We start from the raw sequence: 17,560 nt of genomic DNA, 5'->3' as shown, positions 1-17,560 counted from the left end.
CTGCCTGTCCAGGAACTCACTATTTAAGACCAGGCAAGCCTTGAACTTGGAAAGATTTACCTAATTACAGGCATGTACCAACCCACCAAGCTATAATTCATTGTAACATTCACCTTTTATATGAAATGACATAGTATTTGCATATCTGAACACCCCCTCCGTGTGTGTGTGTGTGTGTGTGTGTGTGTGTGTGTGTGTGTTGCTCAGAATCTAACACAGAGCCTTGTGCGTAGCAGGCAAGTGTTCTGCCACTGAGCTATATTCAAGTCTGCTCCCACATACTTTAAATTATCTTTAAATTTCTTAAAACAGTTAATATAGTGTAAGTGCTATGTAAATAGTAGTTACTCTATATTTAAGAATAATGACAAGGAGAAAAAAACTATAGATATTTAGTACAGATACAGTTTTTATTTTCTGAAAAGTTTTGACACCCCCAATTTCTCATTGGTTGAACCCATGGATACAGAACCTAGGAATACAGAAAGATAACTGTACTTTGCCATTTTGTATAGGACTCAAGAATGTGTAGATTTTTGTGTGGATATGAACCACTGCCATGCTAAGGGAAGGCAATAACCTAAAGGTATACCAAAAGGAGACTAGTTAACAAATTGTGGTACACCTAGACAAAAGAAAATGATATAAGTATCAAAAGTGATTTTATCTGTGTATTCTGTTTTTTCTTTTTCTTTTTTTTTTCTTTTTGGTTTTTCAAGACAGGGTTTCTCTGTGTAGTTTTGGTGCCTGTCCTGAATCTCATTCTGTAGACCAGGTTAACCTCAAACTCACAGAGATCCGCCTGGCTCTGCCTCCCAAGTGCTTGGATTAAAGGTGTGTGACACCACCGCCCGGCTTAGCTGTATATTCTTATGTGGTCAATGTCCATTATATATTAAGTGAAGCAAGTACATTGGAGAAGAAAATGCATAGTATTATTCCATTTTTATTTTAGAAGATAATACCTGGGCCAGTGAGATGGCTCAGTGCTTGCTGCCAAGTCTGACGACCTAAGTTTGACCCCTGGGACTCCGCTGGTGGGAGGAGAGGATGGACCCCCACAAGCTGTCTAACCTCCAAACTTGCTGTAGCATATGTGCCCCCTGCCCTATGCATACACACATTGCACACAAATAAGTAAATAAACAAACGTAATTTTACAAATTAAGGGCTAAAGAGATGGCTCAGCTGTTAAGAGCACTTGTTGCTCTTCCAGAAGCTCTGAGTTCAATTCCCAGCACCCTCATAGTGACTAAGAACTATTTGTAATTCCAATTCTAGGGAATGTTTTCTTTGGGTCTCTGTGGGCACCAGGCATGCACATGATGATATACAGACACACATGCAGGCAAAACACCTATACACATAAAATGTGGATGTTGTTTTGCTTGTTTGTTTGTTGTTGTTTTAAGACAGTCTCTCACATATATCTCAGGAGTCCCTGGAATTGCTAAAAAAGTCCAGAAAATCTCATGTTTATGACATCTTCCCACCTTAGACTCCTAAGTACTGCGATTACAGGTGTGACCCACCATGCTCAGCAAATTGCATTGTTTTCATAGAGCATTGGTTACAGAAAGGAAAAAATATTCTTGCTTACCATTTGCTAGGATGTGGTGATAAGCAGTGATGATGCTTCTTTTAGTAATATTTGTTACTATGTAAATTTACTTGCTATCTATAAAGATGTGGAATACTTTGAAAATCTCCAAAAAGGTGTGCAAACATCTGTTTCTTTCTTATCAGCAGAAGGATATGTGGTCCAAAAGAACATCTATGCCTGGGAATCTCTGGGGATAGGGAAGTACCTGACAGCTCTGGCTTTCTTGGGACTTTTGTACATTATCCTGATTTTCCTCATTGAAGCCAATACATTCTCTGTACTGAAATCCAGGCTTTCTGGCTTTTCTAGGGAAAAAAAATTGGTGAGTAAATAGAGGTGAAAGTCATGTAAAAACAGGTCAAGGCCTGGCAGTGGTTCTCAACCTTCCCAATGCTGTGACCCTTTGATACAGTTCCTTATGTTGTAGTGACTCCCAAACATAAAATTACTTTCATTCCTATTTTATAACTGTGATCTTGCTACTGTTATGAGTCCTAATGTAAATATCTGACATGCAGGACATCTGATATGCAACCCCTGTGAAAGGGTTGTTTGACCTTCAAAGGGATCGCAACCCACAGGTTGAGAAACACTGCTCTGGAGCTTCCTTCCTGTGTTCTTTAGCTGTCTTGATTTTCCATATCAGAGGGATCCCAGAGCCCATCTGTTTAATCCCAGGGCAGAGAGGTGACAGCCTGTCCCCAGAGACCTCCAGAGGAGGAGAAGAACCTGACCAGGCCCCTGAGACCCTGGTCCACATATGGCCCCCTGGGGTGTTTTAAGGGCCGGCTCCTCAGCTGAATAGAAACAAGACCCTGGCTTGCTAGATCAACTCCCCTTGTGAAACACCTCCTCTGCAGTCAGCTATGAGCACACTAGGAAAGGCAACTGAGGGATATGGGCTTTTGTGACATCTTCACCTTCCTGGGCTTGAAATTTGTTTTCTTCAGCCAGGCAGTGGTGGCACACACCTTTAATCCCAGCACTCGGGCAGAGCCAGGCTGATCTCTGTGAGTTCCAGGCCAGCCTGGTCTACAGAGTGAGATCCAGGACAGGCACCAAAGCTAAACAGAGAAACCCTGTCTGGAAAAACCAACAACAACAACAATTGTTTTCTTCAAAAGCTGATGCTTTGTGATTTGCAAGCCTGCCTCCTCCTGGTCTCAGTTCCTTCCTTCGGGGTGTACCCGAGAGACCCAATCCCTTCTGACTCCAGTCAAGTTCTACCTTCTACCCTTGTAAATGTTACATGTCTACCCTTGTCTCGGGAACACAGGGAACATTCCTCAATGTAACAGAGCCAGAAGACGAAGATGTACTAGATGAGGCAGAAACCATCAAGTTTTATTTGGAAACATTACTAAAGAAAAATCCACTTATTGTTAAAGACGTGTCAAAGGTAAAGTTAGATTCAGCTTTTCTCCTTTATCTGTTTGTTTGATTTGGGACAGGGTCCTGTTAGGCAGCCTACACAGACCTTGAAGTCATGATCCTCCTACCCCTGCTTCCTGAATACTCTGATTGCAATCTTATAGTTGACTTTAGAAAGCAAGATACTTTTCTTTTTTTGGCGGGGGTGGTTTCAAGACAGGGTTTTTCTGTGTAGCTTTGGCACCTGTCCTGGATCTCACTCTGTAGACCAGGCTGGCCTTGAACTCACAGAGATCTGCCTGGCTCTGCCTCCCGAGTGCCAGGATTCAAGGTGTGCACTACTACCGGCCAGCAAAACGTCTTTATTTTATGTTTGAGTGTTTTGCCTGCATGTCTGTGCACTATGTGCACACCTGGTGCCCGCAGAGGCCAGAATAGGGCATCACATCCCCTGGAACTGGACTATGGATGATCGTGAGCCACCATGTAGGTGCTGGGAATTGAACCCAGGTCCTCTGGAAGAGCAGTCAGTGTTCCTAACTGCTAAGCCATTGGTTTCTCCCAAAAGATACTTTTCTTTTGGGCATTTTACACACAGAATCAGCCTTCTCCTGGGCTTGTGGCCTGTCCACAGTGGCAGATGGGCTTCCAGGGAAGACAGACTTAGTGAGGTTTCTCTGCCTGAGAAGAAAGCACACCTGAGTTCATGTTATGCCCAGGGACAGAGCCTGTTGTATCTTTATTGTCCCTTCTGTGGTTACCTGGATAAAGAGAGGCCTGAGATAGTAGGGAATGAGAGCCATGCTTGCTAAAACCTGAGAAAGAAGAGGAGAGACATAGCCGGGTGGTGGTGGTACACACCTTTGATCCCAGCACTCAGGAGGCAGAGGCAGGTGGCTCTCTGTGAGTTCGAGGCCAGCCTGGTCTACAGAGCAAGTTCCAGGACAGCCAGGGCTACACAGAGAAGCCCTGTCTCGAAAAACCAAAAACAGGAAAAAAAGAACAGGAGAGCTGCAAGAGGCTTGACCTCTTGTACCCAGATGACAACCGTAGAGGCGCCAGGTGGGCTAAGGGTTCTGGAAACTAAGTAGAGCCCCCAGGTTTCTCTGAGATTCCTAGGAAACAATTCAAAATATCTTTCAAATGTCCAGGTGTTTTATAGCATTTCCCCCCAGGTTTGTCAATCATATTGTTTTCCTTCGGTATCTAGTGGTTAAAAAACAAAAAACAGCAGTGGTGGTGCATGCCTTTGATCCCAGCACTGGGGTGCCACGGACTAGTCTTTGTACACTATAAATATGTGTTTCTCTCATTGTTAATAAAAAGCTGATTGGCCGATGGCTAGGCAGGATTTGGGGGGCAGAGAGAATGCTGGGGGGAAGGGTAGAGTCAGGGGAGTCGCCAAACAGATGGGAAAGAAAGATGACATGCAGGAGAGGTAAATGCCACGGAGCCTCAGGGCAGCACATAGATTAATAGAAATGGGTTAATTTAAGTTGTAAGAGCTAGTTAGTAATAAGCCTGAGCTATTATTAGTCTAGTATTTATGAAAAATACTAAGTCTCTGAGTGGTTGTTTGGGAAGCAACTGGCAGAACAGAGCTGATCACGCTGCGGTCCTGAACGACAAAAACTCTGCCTACACTAGGGAGACAGAGGCAGGTAGATTTCTGAATTTGAAGCCAGCCTGGTCTACAGAGCAAGTTCTAGGACAGCTGGGGCTATATAGAGAAACCCTGTCTTAGGAAAAAAAACCCAAAAAACAAAAACAAAAAACCAAGCCAAACAAACAAAAAAACCCTTCAGCAACATTAAAGGGTTTTATTTGCTCAGGTGCAAAGGGAAATGGCTTACCTCCAAACACTAAGTTCACAATGTTCAGGGGCTGTAGGAAGAAAGGGAACTTTACGGGACAGTGGCTGGAAGGAGACGATAGTCTGAGCTTGGGTCATAAGAAGCTGCTTACACCTGCTAGGTTGAGTGTGTAGTGGCTGCTGGATGCCAGCCTCCTCTCTGCATCTCTGCCTTGTGTCTCTCAGGTCTATAAAGAGAAGGTAACTGTGCTGGCTGTAAACAAGGTGTCCTTCACCGTTAATGAAAGAGAATGCTTTGGCCTTCTGGGCCTCAATGGAGCTGGGAAGACTTCCATTTTCAACATGCTGACTGGGGAGCAGCCCATCACTTCAGGAAATGCCTTTGTCAAGGGTTTCAATGTCAAGTCTGACCTAGTGAAGGTGGGTGTGGCCTGCAACAAATCTTGGGGACTGATACAGGATTCAGGGTCATGAAGCTTAGAACTTGATCTCTAAAACGTCCATGTGTCTCTTTCATTTGTAACCCCCAAATCTAGATGCATCTTAGATGCTTCTCTGAACTCTAGGTCAGATGTCGGGCTGCTTACATAGCACTATCTCTCAAGTGCCTGCAGGAACCACAGTGAGCCCCCACAGCATCTCCACTCCCTTGTCTTCCCTCCTCCTCCTTCTGTCCTTCCATAGCAGTGAGAGAATACACACCCACCTGTCATTCAAGGTACCATCCAAGTTATCCAGTTGGCAACCATGGTGCGTGGAAGCTTGTAGCTTGAGTCTTCCTGCCTTGCCCACAGTCAGGACAAATCTTTGTCACCCGCCAGTCCCACAGCCATTCAGACCTAATCAAGTAAACACAGAGACTTCTATTGCTTACAAACTGTATGGCCGTGGCAGGCTTCTTGCTAACTGTTCTTATAGCTTAAATTAATCCATTTCCACAAATCTATACCCTGCCACGCAGCTCGTGGCTTACCGGCATTTTCACATGCTTCTTATCCTGGCGGCAGCTGGCAGGCAGTCCCCTTCTGCCTTCCTGTTCTTTTATTTCTCCTCTCTGTTAGTCCCGCCTATACTTCCTGCCTAGCCACAACCGATCAGGTTTTATTTATTGACCAATCAAAGCAATTTGACATACAGACCATCCCCCAGCTCAGCCAAGTGCAGACCATCTCAAACACCTGCACTCAGGCTTGTGGTCCTAATCATCCTCTATGGGGACCTGCTAGGTAAAGCCACGAGGAACCCAAGAACGGGCTCCCACAGGACATACAGAACATCCCACAGCACTTCCCCCCCCTTTTTTTTTTAAAAAAGGAAAGTTTTAACCTTAACAAAGTAAAATTACATATAATATTTTACTATAAAAATAAATAAATAAATAAATAAATAAATAAATAAATAAATAAATAAATAGTGGGTTACCTTAAGAACAGCATTTAGGTTGGCATCAGGCTTCTGAACCCAGACCAGAAGGCAGAGGACACCCCCAGTATAGGTAATAACCCACTCCAGGGTAGCAATGTGCTGCATGAAACTGTACTTGAAGAAAAAGCCACTTTGGAGAAGTAGCTCAAACTCCATGCCAACATGCATCAAGTCCTTGATTCCACCTCCATCATCACACATGCAGAATTTGTTTTTTATTGCCATGAGATGTGTTTTATTTTCATTAATCCTATGAATAAGTTTCTATAACATCCCAGGGCAAACCAGTGAAATCTGACAGTCTGATTGGTGGAGGTTTCCCTTCCAGAGACACCCGGCGGTTGCATTGGTATGGAGTGTCTGGGTTTACAGTGTAGTTTGTGGCTGGGGTCTATCTTGTAGGTGAATCTTCCTACACATCATGAGGGAGTCTTGCAGATGACAGGGTGACATGGGCGAATCCTCCAGTCTGGGCTTTTACGAAAATTACTGCCTTTCCTGATCAGTGGTTTTTTTTTTTTTTTTTTTTTTTTTTTTTTTTTTTTTTTTTTTTTTTTTTTGGTTTTTTCGAGACAGGGTTTCTCTGTGTAGCTTTGCGCCTTTCCTGGAACTCACTTGGTAGCCCAGGCTGGCCTCGAACTCACAGAGATCCGCCTGGCTCTGCCTCCCGAGTGTTGGGATTAAAGGTGTTCGCCGCAGCCGCAGCCGCCGCCACCACCACCACCACCACCACCACCACCACCCCCAGCGGGGTACATATTCTTATCCTAATAGTGAAATGTTTCACTAAAGCTTGCCCAGTGATTGGGCAAAACCAAAACTTATTATAAGCCACAGTCATCCTAGGGTCCCCCCTGCTAGGTAGCCTCCCTGGATCTGTGGGTTGCAGTCTGCTTGTCCTTTGCTTTATATCTAGTATCCACTTATGAGTGAGTACATACCATGTTTATCCTTCTGGGTTTGGGTTACCTCACTCAGGATGATATTTTCTAGTTCCATTCATTTGCCTGCAAATTTCATGATGTCATTGTCTTTCTCTGCTGAGAAAAACATTGTGTGTATGTACCACATTTTCTTGATCCATTCTCCATTGTGTGTATGTACCACATTTTCTTGATCCATTCTTCAGTTGACAGGCATCTAGGTTGTTTCCAGGTTCTGGCTATTACAATAATGCTGCTGTGAACATAGTTGAGCATGTGTCCTTGTAGTATGATTGAGTATTCCTTGGGTATATGCCCAAGAGTGGTATGGCTGGGTCTTGAGGTAGATCAATTCCCAATTTTTTGAGATACCGCCATACTGATTTCCACAGTGGTTGTACAAGTTTGCACTCCCACCAACAGTGGAGGAGTGTTCCCCTGGCTCCACATCCTCTCCAACATAGACTGTCATTGGTGTTTTTGATCATAGCCATTCTGACAGGTTTAGTAAGGTGGTATCTGAGTCGTTTTGATTTGCATTTCTCTGATGACTAAGGATGTTGAGCATTTCTTTAAATGTCTTTCAGCCATTTGAGATTCTTCTTTTGAGAATTCTCTGTTTAGCTCTTTAGCCCATTTTTTAATTGGACTGTTCAGTATTTTGATGTCTAGTTTTTTAGTTCTTTATTTACTTTGGAGATCAATCCTCTTTCAGATGTGGGGTTGGTGAAGGTCTTTTCCCATTCTGTAGGCTGTCGTTTTGTCTTGTTGACCGTGTCCTTTGCCCTACAAAAGCTTCTTAGTTTCAAGAGGTCCCATTTATTAATTCTTGCTCTCAGTGTCTGTGCTACTAGTGTTATATTTAGGAAGTGATCTCCTGTGCCAATGTGTTCAAGAGTACTTCCTACTTTCTCTTCTATCAAGTTTGGTTTAACTGGATCTATGTTGAGGTCTTTGATCCACTTGGACTTCAGTTTTGTACATGATGACAGATATGGATCTATTTACAATCTTTTACATGTTGACATCCAGTTATGCCAGCACCATTTGTTGAAGATACTTTCTTTTTTCCATTGTATAGTTTTGGCTTCTTTGTGAAAAATCAGGTGTTCATGTGTGTGTGGATTAATGTCAGGGTCTTCAATTCGATTCCATTGGTCTGTATGTTGGTTTTTATGCCAATACCAAGCTGTTTTTATTACTATAGCTCTATAGTAGAGCTTGCGGTCAGGGAAGAACTTACTACATTTCTAAGCCTTCTAGCCCAAAATTGCTTCAAGAAATGTAAACATGTATAGACTAAAATGGGATGTAAAAATCTAAATGATAGCCAAGATAGCTGTTGGGCTGAAAGGGACCAGTAGATAAGCCCACCAACCTTCACAGAACAGATCATTTCCCTCTTGTAAACATGGGAGAAGCTGAGATACATCCAACTCATGGATGAGTGAAAGCATGGAGGGAGGACACCCAGGAGGAGTCCAGGGCAGCTTCACTCAGGAACACATTATTCTGAATGTTAACAGACAAATGTAGCAGGTATTAAAAGGATAAAATAGAAAATCAACTCAGGTTTAACTCATACATATAATTAAGGCCCAACAGTTCCACTGACACAGATCATTCATTGCCTTAATAAATAAAGGACAGCGCATATTCAAAGGTATCCGAAGGGACTTAAACGTTGCACTTACCAGAAACTTAACACTCATGATGGGAAAACTTCTCAGCATGGGGTTAGCCTGGTATTTCGTGCCTGTAATCCAGCACTCAGGACATAGAAATGAGAAATTCATAAATTCAAGGCTAATCTGAGCCACATGGTAAGTTCCAGGCCAGCATGGAATACACAATGAGCTGTTTCAAAAAGCCAAAACTTGGCCATTTTCTGGGAAACCAGAGATGGATCTGGCCAGAGAGTCCATCAACCTGGTCAGTATTTAATTAAAGCTTGCTTCAAATTAGACTTTAAAAAAAAAAAAAAAGCAAAGCCGGGCGGTGGTGGCGCACGCCTTTAATCCCAGCACTCGGGAGGCAGAGGCAGGCGGATCTCTGTGAGTTCAAGGCCAGCCTGGTCTCCAAAGCGAGTTCCAGGAAAGGCACAAAGCTACACAGAGAAACCCTGTCTCAAAAAACCAAAAAAAAAAAAAAAAAAATCAAAAACAAAACTCATAACATCTGTGCTACCTTATTTTAGTGTCTACTACAGAACAGTGCTTGAACATGGGCACAAAGCAGGGCGGTGAGCTCTACGTGTATAATAACAAAAGACAGAAGTAACTCAAATATGTCTAAAAATCCCAAGTTAGTTATTTTCTAAATGAAATCTAAGAAGCTTCCCTGGCCTTACCCATCCCTGCTGAACTATTTACTATTGATACATTCTGGGAGAGGGGAAGTCATTGTCTTCAGCCATACAGGTATTAGGGAGTCCACCAAGCTCCGTGGGTAGTTCCAAACCCATGTTTACACAGGCAGCCCTGGTTAAACTCAGTGTGTCACAAAACAAAACAGAGAGGCATGAATGTGGAAAGGGTATCTGTAGGAAAGAGATGAGAGAATTAGAATGCATTATATAGCACATGCACATGGAATTAACAAAGAACAAATTTAATTAATCTTAAAAGAATATTTTAAAAACCTCTGGATGTATAGCAGCTAAACTGAGTTGGGAGTGGGCTGTATGCAGCAACGTAAGATCTGTAGAATGTGGTATTCAGTCAGAAAGGCACGTTAAGCAATGGTAAATATGGGATGGTGTTATCTGACAAACTTTATACAAACAGTCTTGTAGGAGAGCATGTCTGAGTGGGACTCTGTAGTAGCACAGAAGGCTGGAGGATACACACCAACCAGACCACACACCCTGGCAGAGAGTCCAGTGGTCTTTATGTAAATGTTTCATGAAGAAAATCTACTTATAGATTACGTGTCTAATAGAAAATATTTCTAAAGAGGAAATGAAAGGGCCAATGAGATGGGCCAGCGGGTAAAGGCATGCTGCAAAAGCCTGAGTTCCCTCTGAAACCCATCTAAAGGTATAAAGAGAGATCCAACTCCACAGAGTTGGCCTCTGGTCTCCAGTTATGAACCCCAGCATTCTTGCACCCATTCCTCCCTCTACACATACACACATCATATAATAATAATAGTAATAATAAGAAGTAACCTTTTAAAAAAAAAAAAAAGAGGAAAAGTAAAAACCAAGATGCTTCTCCTGACTCCTAATACTGGGGGCACTGAGTGCTTCTGTTTTCAGGGCATATGGACAGGAGGAGGAACTAAGCCGCACCCCTCCTCCTCCATCCTTTAGCCTGTTCACCAACACTACCAGCAAAGGCTACAACAGCATTGCCATCATCCCACTCATGGCTCCCTCATGCTGTGTGTCTGTTCCTAGAGTAGACATGGACATTAACAAGAGCTAAAGTGGCACACCAGGGCAAGGGAGTGTCCTGGAACTGCTGAGTTGTTGCCAGGGGGAAACTAGCCAGAAGAGGCTTCACTTTGATGCGTCTCCCTCCCTCCCTCAGGTGCGGCAGTGGATTGGTTACTGTCCTGAATTTGATGCCCTGCTAAACTTCATGACAGGAAGAGAGATACTTGCCATGTATGCCCGTATCCGGGGCATCCCTGAGTGCCACATTAAAACCTGTGTAGACCAGATTCTGGAGGACTTACTCATGCGTGTGTATGCAGACAAGCTGGTAAAGACCTATAGGTAAGATCTGGGGATTGCCTCACCCCCCCACACACACACACCTCCATTTGCAAGATAATCCCAGTTCTCAGTCCTGGAGTGAAGTAAAGCCCCAGGCACTGAGGAGCTGTGCAGTCCATGCCCTGAAGATGAGGGTTGGGGGGAGCTGGCCTCTATCCCAAGCCAGAGGCAATTTTTGTGCTGAGAACAGGTATATGTTCTCATGTGCGATTGTAACAATAGGGTAGGCAGATCTTTGTGTCTGCTACTTCATGTCAAGCTTCCTATTTTTGGTAGGTTTTCCTATTAGACCCATAATTACCTCATCCTGATATGCCTTCCAAGAAGTCTGAGGTGGTTTATCACCACTGCCAGTAACAGAACCCTAACTCAGATTAACTTAACAAAGCAAGGCACTGACTGGCCACATTCACAGTCTCTCCTCCCCTCAAGTTGTACACCTTGTGGGCAGGTGTCTGGCAGTACTCCCTGTTTGGAACTGGAAAGTGGAGAGGTGCCTCTGACTGGCCAGATGGACCCAAGGTGTCAGATCAAGAGTCCGTGCCCCTTCCTCAGTCTGTTGGCTTGAGTCTTGCCCAGCTTTTCATAACCCCTTGCATATTCTGAAGATCAACCAAGTTTACATTTAAAAGTTTAGAAACCAGGCGGTGGTGGTGCACGCCTTTAATCCCAGCACTCAGGAGGCAGAGGCAGGTGGATCTCTGTGAGTTCGAGGCCAGCCTGGTCTACAGAGTGAGTTCCAGGACAGCCAGGGCTACACAGAGAAACCCTGTTTTGGGGGAGAAAAAAAAGGGTTAGACTGGAGCTTCGCACACAGTAAATGCTGTGTGAGTTTAATGTGTGTGTGTGTGGGGGGGGTGCTGCAAAGATGGCTCGGCAGTTAAGAGTGCTCACTGCTCTTGCAGAGGACCCTGGTTTAGTTCCCAGCACCCACAAAGCAGCTCAGAACGACTTGTAACTCCCGTTCTAGAGGGTCTGATGCCCTCTGGCCATCATGGGTATCTGCATGCAGGCGCACACACACATATGCATAAATTTTAAAAATTAAGAAAAATAAATAAAGTCAGTATGGTGGTGTGCACCTGTGGTCCCTGTGCTTCTTGAGAGACTGAGTCAGGAGGATGGGGAAGTCGAGGCCAGGCGGGACTGCATAGTGAGCGTCTTAAGAAAAACAGTTAACTAAAATGACCCTATACCTTTACTCTCAGATGGGTAGTGCCCTACCCCCAGCACTCATAGAGACCCTTGAAAAGTCCCATGACCACATGCTCAACCTGGACATCTAGGTCCATCTAGACCCTCAGTGAAGGTCAACCTGAGTGAAGACAATGGGGCTGTCTTTGAAAGCCCCACCAGAGTAGAATCACCTCAGAAAAGGAAAGAGTTGGGTGCTGAACAAGTGGACTTCAACACTGGAGACTACAATTACCATTCTCCATGACCCCACCTGTCACCCATCCACCTCCAGTGGCGGTAACAAACGCATGCTGAGCACCGGCATTGCCTTCATCGGAGAGCCTGAAGTCATCTTCCTAGATGAACCATCCACTGGCATGGACCCTGTGGCCCGGCGCCTGCTGTGGGACACTGTGGCCCGGGCCCGGGAGTCTGGCAAGGCCATTGTCATCTCCTCCCACAGGTAGAGCTTGGGCATCTGTGGGTCAGGGGCAGAGCCAGAACGGGTGGCTGGGGTGGGACCAGGTGAGTAGAAGATATGGTAGCAGTTAGTGCAGGGTCAGCCAGGACATTTCCCAGGCTCTGCCTGTGGGTGCATCCAGCATGGGGAATCAGGAATGGCCTGGTCTGGGCATAGGTACCCTCCTGTCTGCACAAGCCTTTGACATTCAGGGTGAGCATCAGCCTCCTCCAGCACCGTCTCAGGCTTTCTCCCTTTCCCCAGTATGGAGGAGTGTGAAGCCTTATGTACCCGGCTGGCCATCATGGTTCAGGGCCAGTTCAAGTGCCTGGGCAGCCCACAACACCTCAAGAGCAAGTTTGGCAGCGGCTACTCCCTGCAGGCCAAGGTCCAGAGGGAATGGCAACAGGAGGCGCTAACGAAGTTTAAGGCATTCGTGGAACTGACCTTCCCAGGTGTGTGATGGTGCTGGATGTTCTGCCTGGACCTGTTAGCTGTCACACAGGCTGTCTAGGGATTCTGGGCACTCAGGCTGCCCTTTCTGGCCCTCCAGTCCAGCCTTCACAGAAGCGGTCTCTTTTGTACAGGCAGCAGTCTGGAAGATGAGCACCGGGGCATGGTCCAGTACTACCTGCCTGGCCACAACCTCAGCTGGGCAAAGGTGAGGGCGCCTCTCATTTCACCTGCTCTCTAGAGGTGGCATTCACATGTCCTCTGCCAACACCGTGGAAGTGTTTGTGCGGAAGTCATAGAGCATAAGGTAGGAGCTGGAAGGAGCCTCACAAGTCAGCTCTTCCCACCCCCAGATTTCCGAGAGCAGGGAGCAGGCCTAGAGAGGAGTCTCATGCCCAGCGTCACATAGCAGGCAGAGACACAGAGGGAAACCTCCTTCTTGCCACCATTCCCATCCCAAGAGCAGACAGCCAGTTCCACAGGTTTGACTCCTTTGGAGATTCTGTATAGTAGCTGAGCAAGACCAGCACTCGGTGCCTTGTCACAAGCTTCCAGAGGGTGGTCCTCTCTGCACTTTCCCAAATCACCTGTCCCTATGTCTGCCACATCACCTACGGGCAGACTTATCTACAGCAACTGGCTTCCCTCTTCTATAGGTGTTTGGCATTATGGAACAAGCCAAGAAGGATTACATGTTGGAAGACTACTCTATCAACCAGGTCTCTCTGGAGGACATCTTCATGAGTTTCACCAGCACAGTGTCCTCCACTAACAGAAAATTCCACCACGGGCAAGCTCTCCTAGACAGTGCCTTATCACCCTCTCACTCTGAGCCTATCTTACTTCCTCCCTCAGGTCCTTCCTCTCAGCCTGCCACACCACCTCCAACTCCATCTCCCTCAGAGCCTGTCCTACTGTAATAAAGATCCTGGTGCAGGGTAGCCTTGGTGTGCATAGCCTACTGTGTTAGTCATGGTCTGCCGCTGTGACCGATTCCCTAACAAAAGCAGCGTAAGGGTCAAGGGGTTTATTGTGGCCCATAGTTCAGTGATACAGTCCATCATGGCATGGGAGTCAAAGTACAGGAGCTTGAAGCAGCTGATCACATGACATCCACAGTCATGAAACACAGAGCAGTGAGTACTCGTGCGTGGTTCACTTTTCCCTTTCTGTACATTCCAGGACCCCACCCAGGGAATGCTGCCTCCCACAGTGGGTGAGTCTTCCCACCTCAACCTAATTGAGACAGTCCCCTATAGGATACTCAGAGGCCTGTCTGTCAAGTGATTCTAGATCTCATGAAGTTGACAATTGAGATAAACCATCAAAATCCCACCCCTTGTCATCTTGACACCAAAGTGTATCATTTAAATCATAGCCTTCACTCTTTGTCCTAAGATCTCATGCTTATCTCATAGTGCAAGACACAAAACAACTTCAAAAGTCCCCCTAGTCTTTAACAATCTCAACAGCTGAAAAGTCCAAAGCTCACATCTCATCTGAGACTCAAGGCAACCTCTTAACTGTTAAATTCTATAAAGCAACATACAATGGCACAGAACAAACTTTCTCTTCCAAAACTGGAAGGAATAGAGCATGGTAAGGAATGATCAGGCTAGAGCAACACTAAAATTCATAGGTTAAACACCAAATCCTGTAGCTGGCTCCATGCCCGGCATCTGGAGCTCATGATATAATTTTCTGGGCACCAAAGGACTTAGGTAGCCCCACTTCTCCAGCTCTGCTGCCTGTGACACATATAGCCTGTTTTGTTCTTTTTTTTTTTTTGGTAGGGTTTCTTTGTGTACCAGCCCTGGCTATCCTCACTATGTAGATCAGGGTGGGTTTGAGGGTGACCTCGAACTCAGGGATCCACCTACCTCTGCTTTCATGACTAAAAAACAACGCTGCCAAGTTCTGCGTGGGCTCAAGCTGCAGCCAACCCCTCTTGGACCACAGCAGTGTGAGCTTCTGTATTCTGACCCTGGGGCACTTTCCTAGGCAGGCGGTACTTTTGAGGAGCCAGGAATCCCTTCAGTTCATTTGTTATGCCCAGATAGGGGGGACCCCCAAAAGACTACCCTGAAGACAGAATTCCATATGTAAAAGCAAAGAGCCTTTATTTTTTCAAGCTCCGAGCTTGGTCTCTCTGTCTATGCGACCCAGTGGTGAGAGCAGACAGCCCTGAGCTCAGGTGGAGTAGAGTTTTTATCATAGCAGGGGTTGGGGTGTGGGTATTTCCAGGGTTCAGGACCCTGATTGGTTGACATTTGTCTTGAGATATCTATAAAACAAAATAGGTATATGCTAGACTCAGGGACATCTGGCCACCTCATCTAATGGTTGGAATGTTTGGAATGTCAGGTCCTTCCCCTTAGATGTAGGCCCTCCCTGGGTGAGGTCAGCTTATGGGTGTTTCTGGGATGTTGCCTGCCAGTAAGCCTGCCACAGAAGCTGTGTCTGGGCCTCTAAGCCTGTCATGGCAGCTGTGTGGTCAAGCTGTTTTGGGGCCCCTCTACACATTCACCTTCAAATAAATTTGGATCTTGACGGGACAGATGGGGGATACCTCAAAACAACTCCCTCACTGTCTCAGTACAGTGCAGGAGGTCTCTCTTCAGTGGTGCTGACCTTTTAACAGTTACATCTGTTTTCTCTGAACCAGCCTGAATGCTCTCCTGTCTTGAAATTCCCTCTTCCTAACAAATTAATCCATTGCCTTTAAATTCTCCTTCACTCTAATTCTCAGGATGTGGGCAGAATGAAACTAGATTCTTAGTGAAAATATCACATGAAGAGCCCCTATTCCAGTTCCTGATAGTCCTTGTTCACCTCTGAAACTGCATCTACTGAGTCTCTACAGTCCACAGAGGCCAGTTCCCTTGGCATCCTTGCCTTCCAAGCTCATACAGAATGGCTCATTAAGCGCTGCTTACAGCATTCAAGAGCTTTTCTGGCCCAAAGTTTCAAACTCTTCTATACTTCCCCCACAAATCACTTCCAGAGGTCGGGTTTATCACAGCAACAGCAGCCCCTCTCATCTGTACAAATTTTCTTAGTTATTTTCCTTTTGCTGTGATAAAATATCTCGACAAGAGCGGCTTCAGAGTTGACTCAGGCCACAGTTTCAGGTCACTGTCTGCTATGGTGGAAAAGCCAAAGTGGCAAGAGTTTGAAGCAGCTAGTCTCACTGCACTCACAGTCAGGAAGCAGAGATCACAATGCCTGTGCTCAGCTCACTTCTTCTTCAACATTCCAAGACTCCCAAGGGAATGGTGCCTCCCACGGTGGGTGTGTTTTCCCATCTCAGCCGAGATAAACAATCCTCCATAAGCATGTTCTCAAGCTGACAAGTGAGATTAACCATCACACCTGCCACGGTTGCAAGGCCAGCTCACAGCCCAGTAAACTAAATACAGGGATCACCCCAAAATGCGTTCACAGGACAGAGTGGTACAAGGGCTTCAGAGGCCTGGTGCAGAGCCAAGATGCGTTTCAGTGGAAATGAAAGCCCCAGAGTTCCAATCTGATGGCCTGTGATCTCATCAAGACCTGGCTGTGGTGATTCACTAAGCTAGGGGAGATCCCTGCAGGAAAGCAGGTGGAAGAACTGAGAATTAGACCCCACGTTGGAGCCCTCTGGACTGACACTGCACTGGCCAAGTCAAGCTGTCTGGAAGACAGCAGTAGAGCTGTGGGTTGGGTGGGTGTATATTTATTTCCCAATTTCATCCCATCTCCTAAATGATTTTAGAGTTAGATCTTCAGAGGGGGAGAAATGTAGTTATATTGAAGGTTCATTAAGGGGAAGCTATTACCTCCTAGCCAATGATTGGAATCTATTTCTGGGTGGAGACGTGCCATTGTCTCCTCCCTAAGAGTTAATTCTAGTGAGCACAACGGCACATGCCTTTAATCCTAGCTCTTGGGAGGCAGAGACAAGCTGATCTCTGAGTTTCGAGACCAGCCTGGTTTACAGAATGAGTTCCATGGCAGCCAGGGCTCCACAGTGAAACCTTGTCTCGAAATAAAACAAAATGAGAAGTTAATTAAGTTGGACAGGTCAGTCACCTGACCAATGCATGACCAACCACTCAGAAAGGTAGGTTCACCTGACGCCATGCTAAAGAGATGGGAAGTATCTTAGTTACTTTTCTTTTTTTATTAATATTTTTATTATTTTTATGTGCATTGGTGTTTTGCCATGGGTGTCAGATCCCCTGGAACTGGAATTACAGACAGTTGTGAACTGCCATGTGGGTGCTGGACATTGAACCTGGGTCCTCTGGAAGAGCAATCAGTGCTCTTAACCACTGAGCCATCTCTCCAGCCCCTTAGTTACTTTCCTATTGTCATGAAACAATATGACCAAGGCAACTTATAAAACACGTAACTGGGGCTTTACAAATTAACATTTCAGAGGGCAAGTCCATGACCAACATGGCGAGGAAGAGCAAGGCAGTAAGCAGGTAGGCATGGGGCTGGAGCAGCCACGAAAGCTCACCACAAACCACAACCACCAGAGAGCCCAGTGACACACCTTCCAATAAGGCCATACCTCCTAATGCTTACCAGTTCCACCCACTGGAGACCAGGCATTCAGACTTATGAGACT

At 45.7% G+C, this 17,560-nt stretch overlaps 1 protein-coding gene across 5 annotated transcripts in view; it reads left to right on the top strand.

Moving 5' to 3' along the window:
- Window positions 1-13,886, top strand: part of LOC114680755 (ATP-binding cassette sub-family A member 17-like) — a 71,751-nt gene extending 57,865 nt beyond the window's left edge. For 4 of the 5 annotated variants that reach the window (XM_037200631.1, XM_037200632.1, XM_028853888.2 and 1 more), the window contains 8 exons: window positions 1,747-1,925; window positions 2,880-3,002; window positions 5,013-5,207; window positions 10,669-10,856; window positions 12,325-12,495; window positions 12,757-12,947; window positions 13,080-13,153; window positions 13,602-13,886. In XM_037200631.1, coding sequence (XP_037056526.1) covers window positions 1,747-1,925; window positions 2,880-3,002; window positions 5,013-5,207; window positions 10,669-10,856; window positions 12,325-12,495; window positions 12,757-12,947; window positions 13,080-13,153; window positions 13,602-13,865 — 1,385 coding nt within the window. In that variant the 3' untranslated portion in view covers window positions 13,866-13,886. Of the gene's footprint in view, window positions 1-1,746; window positions 1,926-2,879; window positions 3,003-5,012; window positions 5,208-10,668; window positions 10,857-12,324; window positions 12,496-12,756; window positions 12,948-13,079; window positions 13,253-13,601 lie in introns of all 5 variants that reach the window. The other variant, XR_005090304.1, reaches the window with a different exon arrangement.
- Window positions 13,887-17,560: the final 3,674 nt, after the last annotated feature.

This window comes from Peromyscus leucopus, chromosome 8b (genome assembly GCF_004664715.2).
Source record: "Peromyscus leucopus breed LL Stock chromosome 8b, UCI_PerLeu_2.1, whole genome shotgun sequence".
In the NCBI taxonomy this organism is placed as follows: domain Eukaryota; kingdom Metazoa; phylum Chordata; class Mammalia; order Rodentia; family Cricetidae; genus Peromyscus; species Peromyscus leucopus.
The sequence above is the reverse complement of the archived record's forward strand: the minus strand, read 5'-3'. Positions and strand labels throughout refer to the sequence as shown.